This window comes from Balaenoptera musculus, chromosome 19, assembly GCF_009873245.2.
Source record: "Balaenoptera musculus isolate JJ_BM4_2016_0621 chromosome 19, mBalMus1.pri.v3, whole genome shotgun sequence".
Classification (NCBI taxonomy): domain Eukaryota; kingdom Metazoa; phylum Chordata; class Mammalia; order Artiodactyla; family Balaenopteridae; genus Balaenoptera; species Balaenoptera musculus.
The window spans coordinates 21145706-21170259 of record NC_045803.1 but is presented as its reverse complement, the minus strand read 5'-3'; the positions used below and the strand labels follow the sequence as shown (position 1 = coordinate 21170259).

Here is a 24554-nt window from a genome sequence, read left to right as displayed (position 1 = left end):
TGGTCATTTCCTCCCATATCTCTAAGAGCCATCCCTGTTGCTTATTTGGCTTAGGTTGGGCTAGGGTGGGTGAAGGAAAGGCCACAAATTGGGTGAAGACAGCCTGCAGTGGGCTTGGGGCTCTTCCAGCATCGCGGGACTGCAAGGAGCCGAGGGGAAGGGCCAGTAAGTCCAGCTGGGGTGGGGTGAAAGGATTTGCCTGAGGACAGCCAGACCCCGGGGACCCAGAAGCAAAAGACTCTGCCTCCTGACTCCTGAGGCAGCCTTCTTTGCAAACAAGACTATTTTAAATATGTACCGAGGAAGCTCAGTGTTTAAAGATAACCTGGGGGAAAAGCTACCCTTAAAATACAAAATTATTTCATAAACCAAGTATTTAAATTCCAAACCAATATGTGAGTAAGGTTAAGTATATCATGAGGCACCCATAAATTCAAATCATATTTGTGTACAAGATAGCCGGTCTCAGGGATGCATTCAGACAGCTGCTGATGGTATTGTATGTGTGTCTATGCTTTAACGTTTGAGAAGTTATTTGTCTTTCTAAGCATCTGATTCTTTGTCTATCCAGGACTGCCAGTTTGTGGCGGTTGATGATGAGGGTTCCAGTATGAGGATCTATGACCATTTTTAATCCCCCGGCCCCTCCTTCAGCCCACAGCTATGGAACGTCCCTCCTACCCTCCCTCTGTGAATTCTCAGGGAAGGTAATGAACCTTAATGCCACCTTGGCCTAGACCAACCTTGCTATACACTCAGAGGCTTAGAAGCAGCAAATGGAAATGTCGGAGGCATGGTTTCTGACCTTGAGATGACAAAATTAGGAAGGTCAGTTGTCTGATGTCCCCCACCCCCAAATAATATATCTTTTTTTAATTGAAGTATAGTTGAAGTACAATATTATATAAGTTATATATATTATATATAAGGTGTACAGTATAGTGATTCACAGTTTTTAAAGGTTATGCTCCATTTATAGCAATTACAAAATATTGGCTATATTCCCCGTGTTGTACAATATATCCTTGTAGCTTATTTTATATCTAATAGTTTATACCTCTTAGTTCCCTACCCCTATATCGCCCCTCCTTCTTCCCCTCCCCACTGGTAACCACTGATGTGTTCTTTATATCTGTGAGTCTGTTTCTTTTTCATTTATATGCAGTAGTTTGTTGTATTTTTTAGATTCCGCACGTAAGTGATAACATACAGTATCTGTCTTTCTCTGTCTGACTTATTTCACTTAGCATAATACCCTCCAGGTCCATCCATGTTGTTGCAAATGGCAAAATTTCATTCTTTTTTTATGGCTGAGTAGTATTCCATTATATATGTATATATGTGTGTGTGTGTCACATCTTCTTTACCTATTCATCTGTTGATGGACACTTAGGTTGCTTCCATATCTTGGCAATTGTAAACAATGCTGCTATGAACATTGGGGTGCATGTATCTTTTCCAATTAGTGTTTTTGTTTCTTTTGGATATATACCCAGGAATGCAATTGCTGGGTCATACAGTAGTTCTATTTTTAGTTTTTTGAGAAACCTCCTAAATTCTTGAAACAAAACTTGAAATGATTGGATCCATGTCCTGTTTTTTATCTAACCACTCTCAGCTTGTGGGGACAGGAGAAAGCTTGCAGAGTGTTTGATACCTACTACAATTCACCTGTTCTAGGCTGAAACTTGGGAAGGGTTGCATGTATAGTCTGTGTTCCTCTGGAATATTCTTTGCTGCCACCATATATAAGACATCCATTCCTGAAGAATAGATCCCATATTATTTAGTGGGGTCAAGAAAAGAAACAGGAGTCCCAGGAGTTATTTCTCAGCCCTTTCCCCATCCTATGAGAGCCAGAGCACACCCAGGCTGAGGCTGTGTTGCCTGTAGCCGGATGCCCCAACTCTCAGGGACACCCCAGCCTCTAGGAGCTGGCAGCGCTCCTTCCACAGAGAAGCAAGAGCAGCAGCCAGTGGGTCTGAGGCCGACCTCTGTTCACACGCCCACCTTCAGCGTACTCAACACATTTAGAGAAAGTGTCTGATCAGAGGGAAGAGATACTGCAGATTTTAGGAAAAGGAAATTTGTTTTAAAAGCTCATACCGTCCAAAAACGGCCTGACAAAGGATCACAGGTGTCATTTTCATAATGCTTCTTCCTTTCTGTCGTGTGTTTCCTGGAAGGGCTGGGGAAGGGCTGGTCTGTCCATAAGCAGGACCCGTGGTTCTTCCCTGGCCAGCTGTGTGTGGCCACAGGCAGAGCCTCGGGACTCCATCTGGGGAGCCTTGCAGAAGGACAGCTGCTAGTGCTTTTACACTCTGGGCGGGTAGAGAAGGAATCGGAGACCAGCTTCATCTTCCCCTCTGAGCGAGCCCCTTGAGTTCTCAGCGGGGCTGGGCTCGGTTTAGCACACCTTGTTCCTCGATATCCATCCAGGTGTAGGCAGGGACCCACACACAGGACCTGTGAGTGTGCAGCTCAGCGGGCCTTCCTCTGCCATCACTGACAGACTATACTTGGCTTTCAGCCTCTCCGGACACTTCCTGGGACCACCCACAATTCCCCTTCATCGTCGCTCAAGTTTGTTTTTCTAGTTGGATTAGCCTAAGAGTAAACGCCATAGGCCTTCTGGCCCTCCAAAAAAAAAAAAAACACAAAACAAAACAAAACAAAAACAAAAAAAACATTCTGTGTAAAGTGAAAATTAGACTCTTAAATCTGCAAAGAAAGCTGTTTATCTTACAAATTCATTCTTTTTATGGGGCCACACATATCCAGGATAGAAAGATAAAAGGAAAACAGATACAGGCCATTGCTTAGAGTGACATATAGTGAGACGCTTCTCCTCCTCACCTTCCGTAAAGCCGGCGGGAGCGCAGGGCTGCAGCCTTACCTGTCTATTTATCTATATCGTGCCCTGGGCCAGGGCTCACCAAAAGCTGCAGTGGAAATACGTTCCCCACACTCTCTATTCTCTTCTGTTGGACAGCCCCGCCTTGGACTGCTCCCCAGGGGCTCCGACGGAGGAGGATCTGGGGAAGGTACTCAGCTGCAGACCGTGGGACGTGAGGACTGGCAGGGATGCAACATCAAAAGCCCACACCTGCCTACTCCTGTCCCGGAGTCAACACTTAGTTCAGATCATCATTCAAATGGACAGCTCATGGCCTCCTAACTTAAATAGGGTATCTCAACCCTGTTGCAGGGAGCACTTGGGTGGAATTTTAATCAGGCTCGTTGTTATTTTAAGCTGACCTCATGATCCCACAAAAGGAATGAGTAATGCTGGGAGGGCAAATGCAACAGGTTTGGGGTTGGGGTGGCTCGGGGGTGGTGGAGGGAGATGGGTAAGAGATGGCGTCTCAGCTGTTTATAACTAGGATGCGGTTGACTTGGAATTGGCATCTGGCATCTGGCCATTGTTCTCCTGGGCTCTCGGCAACCTGGCTCTTTAAGACAGAGGTGGTAGCAGCCCTGGTGGACTTGACCTGCGGGCAGGGACTTCCTGCTAGGACTGCATGTGGGACATTTGTTTGCCATGACCTGGCAACACTCTCTTGTGCCTGTTTTCCCTTATCAGCAGCCCAATAGCCATCTTTGGTAGTCTCTCCACAGTCACGTGGACAACCACAAAGCGAGTGCTAGGTCGAGTGAGTTCTAGATGTGGATGAACTGAGTCCCCCTCCCTGTGTAAAATTATGAGGAAAAAAAAAAGCTGGGCAATTAGACCTTTTGAACGGCTCTTCCAAGGATGGTTAGAAGAGCTGTGGAGAATAGGATTAAAAGTGAGCCTTCAAGGAAAATTTCCAGGGTGATGATGCCGTCGTGCACAGTCCAAATTCAGAGAGGATGCTCGAAGCCAAAGGGTTTCCACGGTTGCGCCGAGCAAACATCCAAATAAGAATTAAGTGCGACTGCCTTCATCTTGTTCATGGCCTAGAAGTCTGTCCCTTTTGGCTGTGAGCGGAGAACACCAGGAATGGATGTTGAAGAATAAAAGCAATTTGCATTTTCCATTGCTTGGAAGGTACAAATCTTGGTTTTTTTTTGCTCTCTGCAGAACTCACAGGTCTGCTTATTATCCCAGAAGGTCCCCTTGTTCTCATGGTGAATCTACCAGGAGGCCTAGAGGGTGGGCTGGAAGCTGCGGCCAGGACCCTGCCAGCCTCGGGAGCTTGGGTTCTGTGCCAGGCGGCAGCCTCTAGCCCTGCGGGGAGGCCAGAGGAGAAGGCTTGCCTGCCTCCCCTTCTCGAGATGCAGAGTCTCAGCTCTTGCCCTGCTCCCCTGATGTCGCCTCTTTGACAATGTGATGTCAGGCCTCGGGTGTTGCAATAACATATCCTCCAACCACTAGATATTTTCACAGTTTTATTTACTATTATGTCCCATCATTTCTGTGCAGAAGGCAGCCGTATGTAAATTTTATTCCATTTTCTAATGGTTTGGGTTACATAACAGATAACAGCAGGAAGCAAAATTTGTATTGATACTTTACAGAGGAAGTTCTCAGGTCACTGCACAAAGATTTAACTGCAGTGCTCTAAGTTTATGGGAGTTTTGCAGCTGAGTTTCTGCACATGACTTTGAATATGTCACTATATGTTTATCATGGGCTAATTGTGGAACTGCATTTCCATACTTTTTCTTCTCCCTTTCATGAGATTACACCAGCCAGCGATGGAGGCAAGACTCTACAAGGAAGAAATGATCAGTTTGGGATAATTTTCTTTCCTGTCCCAAAATAGCTGTACGTCTGCATGTCTTGGGGACTCAGCCGAGACACATTTTTTTTTTCATTTGTTGCCTGATATAATGCAAATGTGATTTTGATCCTATAGCAAACTCTCCAGCTAGTCCATATTATAAATTAATCAGACTCAACAACCACCAACATTTTTAAACTTTTGAAAAAAAATATTTAATAGGAGCTAAGCAAAAGAAGAAATCAAACCAGCTGCTGACACAGCTGTTTCTTTTCTTGTTTAATTCAGTTCAATATAAAGGTACCATATGCTGCTTAAAATGATGATAGGAAAGATGAAATAATTTAAGAGAATAACAAGAAAATACGTGAATTGTCAGCATTCTGTCAGATTTAAAGAATGAAATAGACAGGTGTAGTATTGACATGTTTAGCCTTGTGTGGTGTTGGCAGTTTTGGTGCGAACAACTTCTGACATGTGCTGAAGTGATGTGAGAACGTTTCTCCTCCATTGCAGACATTGGCGAGGAGGCTGGGAGATCTGCCGGTGTCCAGCAGCCCGCACTGCTTCGCGACAGGAGCCTGGGCTCAGCCATGAAGGACTGCCCGTACTGTGGGAAAACCTTCCGGACATCCCATCACCTAAAGGTCCACCTGAGGATACACACAGGTGAGGGATCCGGGTGCACAGCTCGGAGGAGGAGGCCCAGGGCTGCCATGCTCCTGTCCTAGGTCTACCCTCTGTGGGCCTATCCGTGCACCATTGTGTGGGTCTGAACTGACCCTAACGACCCAGTTCTCTACTCCATACTCACCCTCTTGAATGACACACGGGCATGTGGACATGGATCTCCCATGGTCCAGGCCTGGGATGCTGATGCTTCGTCCGAGGCCCTGTGACATTTTGCTGATGGCCTCCTTCTGCTGCACTGAAGTAGCACTTCCCACATCCTTGCATGGACCAGGGGTCTTTCAGGTGCAGATGATGAGAACCCAGCTCAAACTCTAAATATACAAGGGCACGTAGGAGGTCTTTGAAGGCAGGCTGGCTTCTGGCCCAGCTGGGGTTACGTGCCCACACCTGGGACTGGATAGATGGAGAGGAGGATGGGTGTCTCCCCACTGGGTCTCCTCAAAAGAAAAATCGAGATGCTCTTAACCAAGCCACTGGACCACTGCGGTCATTTCCCCTGTTATGGCGTTGTCCGAGCCCCTCGAGGTGAGGGCTTCTCTTGGTCTCTCTGTCTTGTCTCTCGGTCATGGTTCTTGTGAGCTTTTCTGCTAGTTGTTTGCACATTGCCAATACAAAAAAAAAAATATCTCTGACATATGGACACCTCCATTTTCTTTGATTTTTCTCCTGACACTTTATCTATTGTAGTGTGAGCTGCTTCAGAGGATAGACAAATATGCCATCTATTTTCAAAAATAATTGTGGTCTATTTCCCAAGGAATCAATAAAGCTTAGGGTTGTGAAGGATATTTAGTGTGTACGGGCCTCATGTGCAGCATGCGGTTAAAGACAAGGAGCCCTCACCTGGGCCCTCACCTGTGCCTGCAAATCTCCCTGACACCCAGAGGAGCCCTGAGGACAGGTGGCAGTGGGATGGGCTGCTGTCTTTATTCTCAGCCTGGGTGCAGTTGGCCATCACCACTGTCCCTCCCTGTCCTGGAGCACTTCTCTCATGGGTTCACCCCAGGGCAAAGAGGGGTCTCCTAAAATTATGCGCCAAGCTTGCTCACTCTCCAGGGTCCATGGGACCCGACCCATCTTGCCCATCTTCACCCTTATCACCACCCTGTGACCCCACTGCCTTCTTCCTGTTCCTCCAATGCAGAGTGCTTGCTTCTGCCACAGGACCTCTGCACCTACGGCCCCCTCCACCTGGAATGTTCTTCCTCCAGGTGGTCACCGGGGGCTTAGCTTCGTGTGATCTCTTCAGAGAGACTGCGTGACTAGCCTGCCTGAAATATCCCTCATGCCCCTGTTTTATTTTCTCCATAGAATTAACACCTTCTGAAATTATCTTGTTCAGTTCAGTTGTTCCTTTCCTTCTGTGTTGTCTGTCTTCCACCAAGTAGAATGTGAAGGTGTAATATTATCCATCTATTTAATTGCTATAGAACCCCGGGGCCTACAAGAGGACCTTGCAGTAAACTGCAGCTTACAGGGGGCATGGTACATTTATTTGAGAGGTTGAATGACAGAACAAATAAGTGAGTGACCCTCCTCCTGCAATGCCTGCCCTGTGATGGGTAACACAGAGGGGACAAGTGCAGTGGGGAAGGTGGACCCTTCCCTAGGGAACCTGTGGTCCTTTGGGAAAGGCACCCTGCACACATGAGCTGGTCAGAAGCCACAGCGTGGCAGCCGGGCTGCAGGTGCTAGATTCCTGGTTATGGATGGAAGACTCTTCCGCAGGAGCTTCGTGAGGAGTCCCTGAGTTCCTGCCTCAGGGCCTTTGCACTTCCCTGTAAGATAGGTCACCGGCTTGCGCCCTCACCTTCAGAGTTTGGCACCAATGTCCCCTTCTCAGTAAGCTCTTCCCAGTGATGGGGCTCAAGGCGAGGCAGCTCAGCTTTCTCAGATCATGGTGATGTCCACTTTCCTCCCCAGGTTGGAGCCGGGTCCACTAGTGTTGTGGTTGGGAGGGACCCACAGACCGTCAGGACATGGGAGACAGTCCACCAGGGCACCCACGGTCTCACTGCCTACAGGAGTGTGGAGACCTGGCCAGGCGGGTGCTGTGGTACTGCCCTTTCATGTGATGTGGATACAGGCTCCTGGGCCAGGTTCCCCAGGTGCGTGATGGCTCACATCGGGTGAGGCCGGCCCTGCCGGGGAGTGTAGGTCTGGAAGGAAAGGGGCAGTGCCTCCCAACCAGGAGCTCTGCCGACCCTAGGGGCCCCCACCCCTATCAGCTTGCCTGTGGTTCAAGTGGAAACGCCACAGAATATTCTTGGTAAATTAGGACTGAAGCTGGCAGAAAGAAGTCTTGCTGAACCTGGGTAGAAACAAATGGATACTGTTTTTAGAAGTTTTAAAGCTTGAGAAAGATTATGTTTTTCCAAACTTCTGCTTCTTTTGCGTCACAAACTTCTGAAGTTTGTAATCAATAGTCTTTGGAGACACAGAGAGAAGCAAGGCAGAGCCACAGACAGAGGCATTCCAGAAACTTCCCAGAATAAGGGTGAAAATGAAAGAAGCCATGGAAACATCACACCACCAGCCCTCCTCGGAAACAGAATTTGCAGTGTTTAAAAGGCAGAATGGTAACCAGATAAAGATCAATTTCCTTTTATCAAAGAACAAAGAAGTTGGAAAATGCTTACACTTGTGCTTCTGAACAGAACAGAAAGTGTTACACGTTATAAATCACCAAAGTAAAACATCCATTATGACAATGTAAAAGTGTAGATTACGTGTGTAATTAAAAATCAAAATCAAGTGATTTGTTAATGAATGAGTTAATAGGGGCCCCAGTTGTGGAGATGTCCTGTACTGCCTTCCCCTTTCTCTTTGCGGTTTTGTATTTCCAAGTGGCATGGCCAGAGGACAGCAGTCTCCAAAATAGAAGAGTTGTTTTCCAAGATGCCATCTTTTGCAGTTTTTTATAATGGACCCATACGAGCACATTAAAAATCCAATGTGTAATAAATATGTTTTAATTGGTCAGGATATGAGGTGGAACATTCTCTTGTGTCTTTCTGTCCTACTCCATCTCCATGGGAAGTTTTGATCGTATAGCATCAACTCTGATAAAAACACTTTCCTTTTTTAACTCCACTACATTAACTCAATTACTGCTCTTCTTCTCCCAACACCTGTTTATTAGAGAGGTTCTGAGCAGATGCACCAGTCAGGTTGCTTTGAACACCTGGGGGCTGGGCAGAGCCTGCAGGGAGCAAGAACGTTTCTGTTGTCCCCCAAGCTCCAGCCAGATCCATGTGTGATGGAGGGGAGGCACCCAGAGGACCGTCACATCCTAGGGCTGCCCCTCTCTGGCTCCTGCAGGGCAGACGTTGATTGCTGCCCACCCAGGGAAGGCTGAACTTCTCTCCTATTTGAAAGTTGGGCTGATTAGGACCCAATCACTGGACGTGTGCGATTTGTCTTCTAGAGCACGCTGCCGGTGATTGGAATTCAGAGCCAGTCAGTAAGGAGACTTTGTCAGTTAGGGTTCTCCAGGGAAACAGTGTGCGTGTGTGTGCGTGTGTGTGTGTGTATACACAGCTATGTACATATACATATATACATATCTATATACATATGCATACATATCTATATACATATATACACATCTATATACAAATATATACACATCTATATACATATATACATATACATATGTAGACACATCAATATACATATATACATCTATATACATCTATAAATATACATATATATACAAATATATATATATACACATCTGTGTACATATACATATATACACATCCATATATATATACATATAGAGAGAGAGACAGAGAGAAAGAGAGAGGTCTTTATTATAAGGAATTGGCTCACTTGATGATGGAGGCTGAGAAGTCCCATGATCTGCAGCCGGTCAGCTGGAGGCCCCAGAGAGTGGATGGTATAAGTTCCAGTCTGAGTCCAAAGACCTGGGAAGCAGGAAGGCTGATGGTATAAGTCCCAGTCTGAGATGGAGTCCCAGCTCAAAGAGAGAGCTCCCTTACTCAGATTTGTTCTATTCAAGCCTTCCACGGATTGGATGAGGCCCACCCACACTGGGGAGGGCAATCTGCTTTCTCAGTCTACTATTCAGATATTACTCTCATCCAGAAACACCCTCACAGACACACCCAGAATTGCGTTTGACCAAATATCTGGGCAACCCTTGGCCCTGTCAAGCTGGTGCATAAAATTAACCATCTCAGAGATGCATCAGCAAACAGTCATACCATGCAACAGGAGGCAGGGATGCCCCCAGGTTGCCCCTGACCGAGGCCAGCCAGTCATTTCTTTATTGGCTGCCTGCAAATGTACTCCATCCGTTCCCTCACTACCCGCTCCCCAGGTGCTACCTTGGGGATACTCTGAAGGGTCCAGCGTGTCTGTTTTGTGCAGGCGGTAGGCAGGTAGTAATCAGTTCCTGAAAGGCTGGAGGGATGTGCATTCCCCACAAGCCCCAGGAGGGTGTAACACCCCATGTGATGGCCCACCTGTGTGTCGGGTTTCCCAGGGGGTGCCTGTTGTCTCAGGAATGACCATTTTAGAGAAATATAATAAGCGACCTCACTCATGAAAACTTGGAGGCACTAAAGTTCAGAGACTAATTAAAAATAAATCTCATTAGTTGTTTTCCCCTCTCAAACTATGCTAGTGGTTTATTAATCTGGTTTTGATTTGCTGCATGTGTTGGTCTGGCCCTGAGTTGGGCACCTCTTTATGGACTAGATTTGTACAGGGAAGCCAGCAGTGGTTCTCCGGGGGTCTCAGGGTGGGCTGAGGGGCATGCCCGGCACAGCCCACCCTTCTGGGTGCTGCCTCAGTGATACAGCAGCTGGGCGCTAGCCAGGTGGGATGCATGGGGTGCCCTCCTCGTCTCTCACCTGCATTCTTGGCACCAGACCCGAGGCTCCTCTGTCCTGATGGAGCCAAAGGGGACTGTGGAGGTGAGAAGACTTCTCTCCTGCAGCCCCTCCAAAGGGTTGTGTGCCCTCCCTGTGGGGAAGGCACAGCCTGGGAGTTTTCTTGCCTCATGACTGAAGCTGTCTACACAGCATGACAGCAACTGGCCGCCCACAGAAAAATTCAGCCAACAAGGATAGTATAACAACAGCAATGACAGTAACTGTAGTCACCGCTTTCTGTGCACTCACGTGTGTAAGCACTGCTTGCTGCTTGTGGATTATTATTATTCGCCCCTTAATCCTCACAGCACTTTGGAGACCAGGTTCCAACTCCCCTCTTATCCCGCCCCATCCCCTTTGCAAGGGGAGGGAACTGAGCCTCAGAGATGTGAAGCTACCCACCCAGAGTTGCCCAGCATTGATTACAGGTCATAATCCAGATCTGCCTACTTTAGAATTCCATTCTATTAACCACTGCACTGTATTGCTATTTTTACTTTTCTGGGTGAATTTTTGGCTTGTTTTAGGGAATTAATGCAACATTTCTTTGACAGTGTGTGTCCACACCATAACCAGCTGGAGGAAAGGAAGTGACTTGTACCCACAAGGTGTGTTGATGCAACCTCCCAGCGATGTAAAAGGGAAGTACTGTGCACCCTGGCTCCTCCTTGCTCCCTAACTCAGACTGGCCTGAGGCCTCCTTGACCCGCTTGCCTCCATTTCCCACCAGCCCAATGAGCTTAGGGAGGCGGTGAGGCAAGGAAACGGCCACTGTGGCTGGTGGAGGCTCCCTGACCCCTGGCATGGAAAGTGGGGTGGAATTAGACGCTGGCATAGTGGAGATGATAAACTCCTGATGCCTTTTTGGAAACTGCCTTTCAACCAAGCAGCGACTGGTCTGCAGATGTGGGTGGAAATGAAAGTTCAGCGGGCCTAACCTAGGTGCCTTAAGCCCGATGCACACACAGCTTACCTTTGATGCTTCTGCATCTCCTCTTCTGGTGAGGTAACCAGGCTGCTTCAACATTTATAAAAGCACATTGAATAAATGTTCAGAAAAGGATTGGTTCAAATGGGCGCTCTTCCCACTTCCTTTTCTGAAAGGAGATCATTGAGTTATTCTTACTGGGGGACAGATACCTGCATAATGATGAGAAAACAAAAAGACCCATTTGCCCTAAAGGAGATGATTCCTTTTTTTCTTTTTGTTTTGAATTAAAATTCTGTCGTTTTTCTAAGATGAACTAAAAGCCCATTTCCTTCTTCCACAGTCCCCCATCCTTGCTTTCCCTGCCTTAATGACATCCCAAACTTTTGTTGAAAATAATTGATTGAATTTAAATTTCCTTAAAAGTTTAAGAGGTAATGTTACAGTATAAATTTCCTACCAAACACTAAGTAGGGAAATATCCATTAGTGAAATTAACTACAGTTTCTAGGTAGCTAACAATGTACCGTATACAGTAGGGCATGGCTAATGAACACTGCAGTGGGTGATATTTCATTATACAAATTAATGCTCACATTTTAATGGGAAAGTCACATAATGAATCTCGGCTTCAGTGACAGCAATTAGAGACACAGATTGTCCCCTTCTGGACAAGGCACTGTTTAGCAATAAGCAGCTGTGTGAAAAGTCTTCAGGTTTACAACATATATATGCTTTGGGGGAATTAGTGTACAATTTATATTAATGTACTGAAGCTTCTCTGCAAAGGCACCACCATATTTATCTCTCCTGGTATTAACTAAGTAAAGACATGTAGAAAGACTAAATAAATATCAAATAGAGGATGCAAATACGGGAAAATATTAGGTTACCCAACTTAAAAGTGAAAACACTTTTGGGGTTTTAACACACACACACATGAGAAAGTTAGAAACATGAAGCCCTTCTTAAAAGCTTGATAAAGGGATTTCCAACGAGAATAAAATGAATCCCCCTGTTATTTTTGGAGACGCGCTATAGGGAACTTGCTCTGAATAGTTCCAGAATAACTCCCCAGAACAGTGAGGTTTCCTTGAATATCAAGTGCAAAGTGAGGCTTAGAATGATGAAAGACATGACCATGTAAAAATAGGTACAATGAACTAATTAAACCACTTGGTCATATATTTCTTAAAATTTATGATACAACGACTTAGAGAAGTTATCAATGATATTCCAAAATTGAATATACGTCTTATGCCATGTGTCAGTGGGTAGCTGGTTTAATGTAAGATGGTTCCAATAATTTCATTAGACCATGGAATGATGAACTGATGATTTTTAAAATTTATTACGCCTTTTCTAGCTAAACTCTCTTTTCTAGAAATGCATTGTTTGGGCCCACTTCTTATTCCTTTAAAATATTGTGAGAAGTTTCCCCACAGAAACCTACTGTTGTCCTTCCCTGCTTCCTTCGGTAGGTGAATGGCTCAGCGCCGGTCATCCTTTTCCCAGACACAAGTTTCATAGGCCAGACCTGGTCTGCAGAATAGGGTCTTTGGCCCTCTCTGTGTTTGAAAAAGTTTTTAAGTACGTGCCAATATTTTAAAACTGGGATATTGCGTGTAGAAACCTGGAAGCAAGGCTTTCCTTAGATAGAGGTCCTTGTGTCCACTGCTGGTGGCATTGGGGGGCGGTGGCCCTCCAGGAGAGGTGGGTGGTCCCCACCCCGCTGTTTCGCACACTCCTATCATCTGCTCAGCTCTGAAAGCATCTGAGTGTATGGCTCCTGAAACAGGCAGAGGCAAAGACACTGAATGCAAACATCGTGGAGGTGACCAGAGGGCTCATGTCACCCTGGAAAGCCTCGGGCGGTCTGTCCGATTCCCCCCAGTAGATTTGGACTCATTTATGGGTCTGAGTGGGCAGTCATTCAACTGGACAGAGCTGCTGGCAGGGTCTGAGGTTGTCTGGGCCACGGGGCCGCACAGAACGTCTTTCCAAGTCTCAGGCAGAGCCTGGCCCGGGTGGGGGCGGGCTGGGCAGCCCACTCACCCGCTCCTTGGCAGAAGCCCGGGGCTTGGTTAGAGCCAGCCCGACGCGCTCGGGCTAGATGGGGTGACGCTGACCAAGAAGCAGCTCTTAGCACAGGACTTGGCATTTGTCAGTCGACGAAATCAAAGAGCAGAACTTGACCGTACCTCAGAGCCCGCTGAATGTGCTGACAGGGTTTTCCCACCCAGGCCAGGCCACTGTTGTGAGACGTTTGCCTCCTGAGAGCTCTGAAATGTGCCCTGCGGGGAGGCTGCTTGGGAAACAGCTGGACTGTTTCCAGTGAAAACGAGACCCTTGGGTGGCCAGGCTTCCCCAGGGGGATGTGCTCACCCCTGGGTCTGCCCACCAGAAACGCACCCCAGCCGGGGCTAGTGGTGGTCTCAAAAGCATTTCCTTGTACCCTTCATAGTGATGAAGCCCAGGAAAGGCTTCAAGGCAGAGGACAATAGTGGTTATCCAAATCATTTAGGGGTTATAGAGAAAGTAAAATCAGGTTTTTGTTCATTTTTAAAATGAAACATCCAAAGCAGGTGGGTTTATCCTATGCAGCTCACTCTGGAGCATTTATCTGGGGAATTGGGTGGTAGGAGGCAGTCACCCAAATAAAGCCTCTCAGGAACTTGGAGGTGGAGCCACGTGGAGAAACCACTGCGAGGGCTGTTCCAGGGTGTGTGCACTGGCGGTGCATGGAAGGCTTTCTAGAGCCTGTGCAGTCAAAATAATCCTTGAGGACTCTCGTTAAGTGGCCCCGAATTTACCAGGGCCTGGATCCTTGGAGGCTCAGACGCTAATAATGAAGCATTCTTGTTTCTCAGATGTGGCATCTTTTCCCTGGAACAGTGGTGGTCAAGGCCAGTTTTGAACTTTAAAAGAACAGTGGGTCAAGTGAAGATATCCTCTCCTGCACTGTGTGATGTGTGGTGTGTGTGTGATGTGTGTGTGTGTGGTGTGTGTGTGATGTGTGGGATGTGTGTGTGTGTATGTGATGGGTGGTGTGTGTGTGATGTGTGGTGTGTGTGTGTGTGTGATGTGTGGTGTGTGTGTGTATGTGATGTGTGGTGTGTGTGTGGTGTGTATGTGATGTGTAGTGTGTGATGTGTGTGTGTGATGCGTGGTGTGTGTGTGTGGTGTGCGTGTGATGTGTGGTGTGCGTGTCATGTGTAGTGTGTGATGTCTGTGTGTGATGTGTGGTGTGTGTGTATGGTGTGTGTGTGATGTGTGGTGTGTATGTGTATGTGTGTGTGGTGTGTGGTGTGTGTGTGTGGTGTGTGTGTGATGTGTGTGTATGTGGTGTGTGTGTGGTGTGTGTGTGGTGTGTGTGTATGTGGTGTGTGTGGTGTGTGTGTGATGTGTGTGTATGTGGTGTGTGTGTGGTGTGTGTGTGGTGTGTGTGTATGTGGTGTGTGTGTGGTGTGTGTGTGATGTGTGTGTATGTGGTGTGTGTGTGTGATGTGTGGTGTGTGTGTATGTGGTGTGTGGTGTGTGTGTGATGTGTGTATATGTGGTGTGTGTGTGTGTGTGATGTGTGGTGTATGTGTGTATGTGGTGTGTGTGTGGCGTGTATGTGATGCGTGGTGTGTGTGTGTATGTGATGGGTGGTGTGTGTGTGTGGTGTGTGTGTGATGTGTGTGTATGTGGTGTGTGTGTGTGATGTGTGGTGTTTGTGTGTATGTGGTGTGTGGTGTGTATGTGATGTGTAGTGTGTGTGATGTGTGGTGTGTGTGTGGTGTGTGTAATGTGTGTGTGTGGTATGTATGTGATGTGTGGTGTGTGTGATGTGTGGTTGTGCGTGTGTATGTGTGTGATGTGTGGTGTGTGTGTGTGGTGAGTATGTGATGTGGGGTGTGTGTGTGATGTGTGGTGTGTGTGTGGTATGTATGTAATGTGTGGTGTGTGTGATGTGTGGTTGTGCGTGTATATGTGTGTGATGTGTGGTGTGTGTGTGATGTGTGGTGTTTGTGTGTATGTGGTGTGTGGTGTGTATGTGATGTGTAGTGTGTGTGATGTGTGGTGTGTGTGTGGTGTGTGTAATGTGTGTGTGTGGTATGTATGTGATGTGTGGTGTGTGTGATGTGTGGTTGTGCGTGTGTATGTGTGTGATGTGTGGTGTGTGTGTGTGGTGAGTATGTGATGTGGGGTGTGTGTGTGATGTGTGGTGTGTGTGTGGTATGTATGTAATGTGTGGTGTGTGTGATGTGTGGTTGTGCGTGTATATGTGTGTGATGTGTGGTGTGTGTGTGATGTGTGGTGTTTGTGTGTATGTGGTGTGTGGTGTGTATGTGATATGTAGTGTGTGTGATGTGTGGTGTGTGTGATGTGTGGTTGTGCATGTGTATGTGTGTGATGTGTGGTGTGTGTGTGTGGTGAGTATGTGATGTGTGGTGTGTGTATGTGTGCGATATGTGGTGTGCGTGTGCGTGGTGTGTATGTGATGTATGGGGTGTGTGTGTGTGATGTGGTGTATGTGTGTGTGTTTGTAATGTATGTTGTGTGTGTGTATGATGTGTGGTATGTGTGAGTGTACGTGTGTGTGGTATGTGTGTGTGTGTGCTTCTTTCTTTAATGATCCTATGACATGTCTCCTCTCAAAGCTGTGAGAGCAGGGGCCTTGTCTCTTCGGTTCTTCACTCAATTCCCAGCACCAAGAACAGTACTTGGGGGGTAGGGGGTGCTCATTCAATAGAGACTGTGTGAATGAATCCGTGTTTCCGGGTGTGTGGGTACATACATGTATGGACACGTATGCCTCTGGCATCATTCAGGAGACTTTGTTTAGCCCTTGACATGACTTTTAGAGTTGACATGATGCCATAGAGAACATGTGCTCCGACTTGCCACATTATAGGTCGGGGAAGCAAAGGTCCCAAGATAGGAATGCCCCGTGGAGCAAAAATAACACAGGTTCTCTGTCCGCAGTCCAGACTCTCCAAATGCCTCCTGGGGTCCAGAGGTCCAGACTAGCTTCCCTGCTACACTGTTCCACAGTATCGACCTAAAAGAGTACTTCCCAGGGAGGCTCTATGTAGTGGTTCCCCACCCAGGCGCCACAGAGGGTCACGTGGGGGCCTTTGAAAGACCCCAGAGCCCAGTCTGTCCCGGGAACTCAGAATTTCTGGAGGTGGAAGTGGGACCAGGTATCAGCACTTTTGAAAGCTCCCCAAGCTGTTCCACTTTGGTTTTTCAAAATGCAATGTTTACACTTTTAGCATCAGAATCATCAGGGGCACTTACTAGAAGCACCCACTTCTGGACCCACCCCAGACCCAGGGAATCAGAACTGCTCTGCCTTAGGTGTCAGAACTGGTGTTTTATACTCTCCTGGGGATTCAATGCCCAGTACAGTCTGACAGCACTGCTCCCGTGAGCATTTCAAGCGTGTGTCCCTCGGAAATCTACGCACACCTTCCGAGCATCCCTGCAGTCAGCCAAGAAAGGCAGTCCCCGCTCCACCCACGCCTGGAGGGAAGGTCTACATTTTCTCTCTGCAGCCCCTGCTGATGGATGCCCATGCATGCCCTACAAACCCTTTGCCAGACGCACTTAATCGTTTCCAGGTGCACTTTTGAAATGCAACACGAGTCTCATCCAGTACCTGTAGGCACATCTGCCAACTCTCACTGCAGGGCCCTCCCCCGGGTTTACATCAACCTGTGGGCCAGGATCTTGAGTTCCTCATCAGGTTCTCCTACCACAAGCCCCACAGACACCCTCTCAGCTTCAGGGGCTGCCTCTTCTCCAACTGGCACTGGACTTCTAGGTCAGCCCAGAAGTACCCTGTCCACAGTGCCCATCCCACTGAGGGTTCCCTAGTCTCCAGTGAGATGTCCAAATAGCAGTGGCTGAAGTGAATCCAAGCCTAACACGGGGATTGACTTCAAAAAGTGGGAAATGGTGCCTGAAGCCATTTGTACCTTTACATCAAAGGGGAGTGAGTCTTCCTCTAGATCCATGTCATTGGTCTAGAGACAAGGTGACCTTTGCATTCAGAGAAAGAGATTCCCAGCTGGGAATCTGACGTGTCCAGAGGAAAACTTCAGCTGCTCGTAGGAGGGAAAGAGGAGCACATAGCCACCATTTGATGAGGTAGGCATAGCTTCTCCCAGGCTGGAGCACGCAGTCTGGAGGTGACCTGGAGTCCTCTGCTCAGAACCTGGGCTGGTGGTCCTCTTATTTACAAAATACATGCATCCCCCCCACCCCACCCCCAACAAGTGTCTTACCCCCAAATGGCCTATGCCTGGAGAACTGGGAGTCACGGCGTCAGCTGAGACTAGACACAGTAAAATGTCTCCAGAATACACCATTCACCCATGACTTGCTGTTGCTTTTAGATCAGTGTGTTTTACAATAGAATAAAGGAAGCGGTGGGGGATGCTTGAATTTCCTCGGAGAATTAATTGTGGATATTGACAGGGAGTTGTTGTGAACGAGCTCGTGGGAACTCTAACAGTCCCATTCCTTCCAGAGAGCTTTTCGATTCCAAAGTCCAGAGAAGACCCTGGATTGCGAACAAATTCTTGGAATATATTTAAATCCGCATTTGTTTACCCTCCCCTTTTCCTGTCTCCTACAATGTAGGCAGGTCTAAGTTGTATGTTATGGTATCTTTCCCATAGTGGAAAGAACAATAGAAGTTGTGTGTTGGATTTAAATAAATATTTAATTCATGAAAATGATCTTATATGTTTTAAAACAGTCTTTAAAGCTATTTTTATTCTCTAGAAAGTGCTTATTATAGGTAAATTACACATTTTACTACCAGAGCATTAGGTTTGCCATTAGTACAAATTTAAGGCACTACAAAGACCAGTAGATAATGTTAATTTCAAATACAGAAACTAAATATATTTTGTGCCTTTTTATTACTCATTTTCTTTTAAGTTTTATTGACTGCTTTTTATCTTAACTATATGTCTTTACATGCTGCAATCATAATGCACTGTAATGGTATTAATATTTTATAGAATCGGTATTTATAGTTCTTTATTTAGAAACAATGCAGTAGGTCTGCGGATATCTGAGCCCGTCTGGAATGGTGCCCTCCAAATAATGATAAATTACTTGTGCAGTATGCCATTTGCTAATTATATCCATGATTTACTGCAGAGCAAGACTTAAATCATTCATTTCAGTCTTGCGTAACAGTGCCATAAAATTTTTAGGTTTAAAAATGGTTTCCATGTGTATAATTTAAACAAATTTTAGAGCTATTGTATACACAAAATATTGCAACCACCCATTTGTTACATACTTTGTCTTTTTAAACTTCTACTTTTAATGATCACTGTGGTTGAAATTATTATGCTTAATTTTCATAATCATAGCTTTTAAATCTACAGCCGTTTTCACATGTTAGATAAAGAAAAAGATAGCTAATTGTGTGTAGATAGTATGTCATTCCTGAATAGTCCCAAATGGTACAAAATCATTAAAAAAGCTTAAGAGTACGAATTATTCTTCTATTAAAAAACAGTTGTTCTCTGACTAATTATTAGTTTGAGCTGCTTTGTTTCCAAGAACAAATGTTGATCCTTCTAGCCTTGTTCAGCACACCAAAATGAGATTAACACTTTTTTTTTTTTTTCTCCTTATACCAAAATCTTGCAGGTGAGAAACCCTACAAATGTCCCCACTGTGATTATGCCGGCACCCAATCAGCCTCCTTAAAATACCACCTAGAGCGGCACCACCGGGAGCGGCAGAACGGAGCTGGGCCACTGTCTGGGCAGCCCCTGAACCAAGACCACAGGGACGAGCTGTCCAGCAAAGCTGCTTTGTTTATCAGGCCAGACATCCTGAGGGGCGCCTTTAAGGGTCTCCCCGGAATCGACTTCAGAGGTGGCCCTGCATCTCAGCAGTGGACATCAGGGGTGTTCTCATCTGGAGATCACTCAGGGCAGGCCACTGGCTTGTCTTCTGAGGCTCCTTCAGACACTCCGAAAGGTACCGACCTTCCTTCCAAAAGCACCCACTTCTCCGAAATCGGGAGAGCTTATCAGAGTATCGTGAACAACGGTGTGAATTTCCAAGGGTCCTTGCAAGCGTTCATGGACAGCTTTGTCCTAAGCTCCTTGAAGAAGGAGAAGGACATGAAGGACAAAGCCCTATCTGACCCTCCTTCCATGAAGGTCCACGGGGCAGACGGCGGCGAGGAGAAGGTGGGCGGCAAGGCGGCCCCCAGGAAGTCTGAGAAGTCTCAGTACGAGCCCCTGGACTTGTCCGTGCGGCCGGACGCCGCCTCCCTCCCAGGATCCTCGGTGACTGTACAAGACAGCATCGCGTGGCATGGCTGCTTGTTTTGTGCTTTCACAACGTCCTCTATGGAGCTGATGGCCCTTCATCTCCAGGCCAACCACCTGGGCAAATCGAAACGCAAAGATAGCGCCGTCGGGGTGACGGTCAATTGCAAAGACCAAGCCCGGGAGGCCAGTAAAGTGGCCCTGTTGCCCTCGGTACAATCAAGCAAAGAGATGGCGCTTTCCAACATGATGGGGCCTCTAGACTCGGCTTCTGAAAAGATGGCCCAAGGACAGGTCAAAGAGACTCTGGGGGAACAGAAGGGTGGCCCATGGCCCGGCCACATGGACCCTGCGTTCTGTAACTTCCCGTCAGACTTCTACAAGCAGTTCGGTGTTTACCCAGGTCTGCTGGGCTTGGGGGCCTCCAGTGCCTGCCCCAACAGGGAGCCCGACGGGAAGGCCCACTTGGAAGATGATGCCCTGATCCTGATCCCTGAAACCACAAATAGGAACACTACTGATGACCTCTCGGACATTGCCTCCTCAGAGGACATGGACTCGTCCAAAGGAGAAAACAACGAGGAAGAGGATATCGACACGGAGCCGGAGGTGACGAGCAAGCCGCCTGCCCTGAACAAGGACGGGGGCAGCGACGGTGGGGATGGCCTGCTGCCCGCAGGCGCCCCACAGCCCATCCAGGGACTGGTCTCCCCTCTACCCCAGGCATCGGAGAAGCAGTGGCACAGCCCGGGCCTTCTTCCAGCCCAGGACCCCGTGGCGAGCCTGCCCAAGCCAGAGCGGGGGCCCCAGGGCCTGGAGAAGCCGATGAATGTGCTGTCGGTCCTCAGGGCCTACAGCGCCGATGGCTTAGCAGCCTTTAACGGACTTGCAAGTAGCACAGCAAATTCTGGATGTGTCAAGAGGCCAGACTTGTGTGGTAAGTTTTAGAATCCTCTTCCTTTAGTTCATTTCCCAAAACATCAGTGCTGATTTGTGCATTTTTAAAAAATGGGGTAGACTTATCCATGAGCAGATTTTGAACTACGCATAAAAAAATACCCCGACTATGCTGTATATGCAATATAGACAATCATGAGAGTCAACTTCATTTAGAAGTGTTGGACCTCGTACTTTTGTGTTTCAGTTTGCATCATTGTGATCTGAAATGCCTGTACGGAAGGCATGGAAAAGGGGGCGGGGTCTCACAGTGTGCACTACTCCTGTTTTTAACCCATAACTTGAGGGGGAAAGGAAAAATTTCAAAAAACAAAAAGAGAAAGAGACATGGTAACTTGCAAACTTTTCAGTCTTTTCAACTTGTGCATAAGATGCCTAAAGACAATCCCTTACTGCTTTGCTAAGCCAAATCTGCTTTCTGAAACTTTTCTTTATAATGACTTGAGGATACTAAAATCATATCACACTAACCACAATGCAGAAATAAAATGACCCTCTCTCCAAACAGGGAGATGGTTTGGGGTGTTTGTGATTCATCTTCAGACATATCAAATGGCAGTTACTGTGACTTTGGCCTTCTATTATTGCCCTCTGTCTGTCTGTTTCTTCACCTGTTGTTCGAACAAGAATGTACACTATGAAGTCCCTGGTTAGCAGTGTTGTGATCCTGTGTGTCTTGGATTTATGCCTGTCTGATCTTGTTAGCAAACTGGCACTTCTTTACCTCCTTAAAGAATATGGTTACTCCAAAGTAATTCCAGATCTTAAAAAGTAATGCTAGATTTGAAGCCTAGAACTGCATCAAATCAATGTCGGCGTGGGCAGGGAGGATCAAAGTCATTCTCTTGTCACCCAGATATTCTTATTCGAAAGCCTTTCTCCGAATCGAAGCTCAGGATGTTATTCCCAGCCCCAAATATCCTCACTAGAGACAAATGACCACGGTACCTTTCCATCTGTAATCTATGAATTAATTTCTGTGACTTTACTTCACTTGTTGAAAAAAGGAAAGAAAGAAGGAAGGAAGGAAAGAAGGGAGGAAGGAAAGGAGAGAAGAAGGAAGGAAAATGGATGGAAGGGAGTAGTGTTTAACTTCTGAATCCTGACATTCCTTTTAGCACAGAGTGGGATTCAGCAAGCTGGACTCAGTTCATAATTTAAATTGATGTATTTCTTTTTCCCTCTCCTTCCCTAATTCACTAAGAACTTGATCAAGCAGTCAGAAATATTTTTTGAATTGTCAAAAATCACTAAATGGATTTCTGACAGCTCAAAAAAATATTGACAATTCCTTATGCTGAATGATTCATAAGGCCCCATTAACCAGCACCCCCAGATCTATTTTTAGCCACATACAATTCATTACTTTTGAAGCTGTTAAAAACAATATTTAAAAGAAAGAGAAAAGAGTTTTATGTCAGTCCAATTTTTTTTGATCTTTTTTTTTTATTGTTGTTTTTAAGTTTGTGATTGGAGTGCTTTCTTTTTTATTGTTGTTTGGGTTTTTTTTTTTTTTAAGTCTATTTTCAGTTCTTTCAAATACCTACGTAGGACCCATAGTTCCTGCCAGGAATCCATGCATCAGAAAAGATCAAAACCTGGCATGTTTATAAGCTCATTATTATTGAAATGAGCTCATATTACCCCTATTAATTTTCCCATCGTCCTATCAATGCCGAAGGAAGGCTGCCCGCCTTTGAGGAAGCGTGCCCACTTGTGTCCTTTTGCACCAGGCGAGGGTGGAGGGAGGGGAAGGCAGCACCAGGAAGCACTTTCCTCCGAGCTGCAGCTCTTAGGCCCTTTTACCCCCTCCCAGAATAGCAGCTCACCACACTTCCCTGACATTTCCAGGGTACGTGCAAAAAAACTTGCTTAGTCAACCTTTCAGCCATTGGGCAAAAGAGCCTGAGATGTAAGTCGTGGCCTCTCTCCCAAAAGGGGAGTGAAGACCCTCAGGCCAGCCAGGCTCCAAGGCACCTGGTCGCTTCCCAGTGGACGGTCCAGGTCTCACTGCTCCACCTTGAACTCATGGTGAGATGCCAAAACTAACTCCGGCCAAAAAAATGCCTATTTTTAGAGTGTACAAGTTCTGCATTTCATTTATGCTAATTTCTTCTGCATCCTCCCTCTTGCTTTAGCTTGGGAGCAGGCAAGGAAGGCCCTTCTCTGGCTTTTGTGTTTGCTTGGTTGGGGTGGAAGCCCTGTCCTTTCGCCTCCAGGATGGCCTGACTCTGTCCAGTTCTCATTCCCCCGTCCCATACCTGGCCCACCATAATCAAAATCCTCTTCTTGTTTTCTTACTGGCTGCTCTGACCCAGGAGGGCCAGGCATATTCATCCTTCCTAAGAGTTGATACCTGTGAGGAAAACTTAAACCCACTGAGCTACAAAGGGGGCATTTGAGGACATTTTTTCTTACTGCCTTTCTAGCAGTGCAAAAAGCACAAACGATAGTTGAAAACTTCAAACTCCCATTGGCTTGACTTTGCCAGGGTGGAAATGATATTGGCACAAGGAATCAAATATTCCTAATGTTTATTCTCTCCTCTCTGCTCCACTCAGAGTAGATATGGATTTCCAAACCAGCCCACCGGCTTAATAGCTGGTTTCCTCAAGAAGCTGGGCTTTGCCTAACCAAAGAATTATTCTGATAGTTCTCAACTTAAGAGAGTTTGGGGTCTGATTTTATCTGGTTAGTAAACCCAAATCCCCACTTTGATGCCCTTAGAAACAGGCTTGTGGGAGGAGCTAATGTCTGTCTGTTTCTATTCTCATGGGTGTAGAAGTGTTAGAAGAAGCATCAGTAAAGACGTTGTTCGAATCACATAGACCCCCCCCCACCCCCCCCACTAGAGCTCAGTGGGTCTGCTGACACGTGCTGGTGAGTGGAGAAGGTGTCTTCTAACCCTCGGTCTGTGGGTGATCTTCATGCTATAGGCTCTACTTCTGGATGCTTCCTTAATTCTGCATGCCTGCTTTCTGACTTTTAAAACTCTGGTCTTTCATTCCTTGATGTCATGGACCTGGGGTCCTGGACAATATGCACCGCCCACTGCTAGGCAACCCAGCCAGCCGGGTAGGGGAGGTATGTAGCATGTGCCAACGTTGAGAGCTTGAGCATGAATTTTCAAAAGATCAGAGGCACGCTACAGATGATCCCGAGGAGGAGATTGAGCCGTCTTGGATTAAGCTGAAGGACATGCACTGTTGCTTCTAGAGTGAGTCAGTTCCTACTCTGGGCCTGATTGATCTCCTTACAAGAAATCCTGCTCCAATCAAAGTCCCCATTTCATGAGGTGGTTTCCAGACTCCAGGCATGGCCCTACCTTTCTTTATTCTGTTGAAGAGCATAATGTACAAGGGTACTCCCGGCCATTGGAGAACTCGGATGTGCCCTCGGTTTTTTTGGGAATGCGTTTGACCTTGGTTTTGTAATGGGACAAGATCCACATGAGTATTTAATAAGGGGGGGCAAGGGCAGACCAGGGCAGCATCACATCCACTGACAAGACAAGGCAGGCAGCCCCTTTGTCCAGCCTGAGAAATCTGACGAACTATTGGGACAGCCAGTAGCTCGGAGATCTGAGAGTGCTCTGGTGGGCCCTAGTCGCACAGAGGCTGGGCTGTACAGCACCTGGGTGGCTGGCTGCATGGCCCAGGTACAGAGCTTGCTTCACTCCAGAGTTGGTGGATTTAGAAAGCAACCCTTACTTTTGCTTTTGAACCTGAGACAGATGTCTGGGAACCATCGTGTATTGAGTCTTGCAAGCAGAGTTTGCTCTGTGTTCTTTGGTGAGCCCAGGGGTAGGGTTGATGGGGAAGAACTAAAATCAAATTAAGGGAACATGAGTGAGAAGAGTGCAACCCCCTTACTCTTCGAAGCTCTGCTCTGGAGTTACCGCCACTCAGGGAAGCCCGGCTGAGTGAGGAGAATCTATCAGCTTGTCTATTGTGGGCATGAGGCCCTTGTGTCGTGGCTGTCAGACCAAGCGGCCCACCAGACCGGGGAGGAAGCCTGTGAGAAGGCAGGGTCATTACCAGCAATAGCCCCAGTATTCCCAGTTGGGGGGAAACTG

The 24554-nt window shown here is 46.9% G+C and overlaps 1 protein-coding gene across 5 annotated transcripts in view; it reads left to right on the top strand.

Annotated features, from left to right (window-relative positions):
• ZNF536 (zinc finger protein 536) overlaps positions 1–24554 on the top strand; it is a 417289-nt gene that overhangs the window by 255377 nt on the left and 137358 nt on the right. For 4 of the 5 annotated variants that reach the window (XM_036834930.1, XM_036834929.1, XM_036834931.1 and 1 more), the window contains exons 5-7: positions 5223–5375; positions 10855–10908; positions 18891–20459. In XM_036834930.1, the coding sequence (XP_036690825.1) occupies positions 5223–5375; positions 10855–10908; positions 18891–20459 (1776 nt within the window). The remainder of the gene's footprint in view (positions 1–5222; positions 5376–10854; positions 10909–18890; positions 20460–24554) is intronic. The other variant, XM_036834932.1, reaches the window with a different exon arrangement.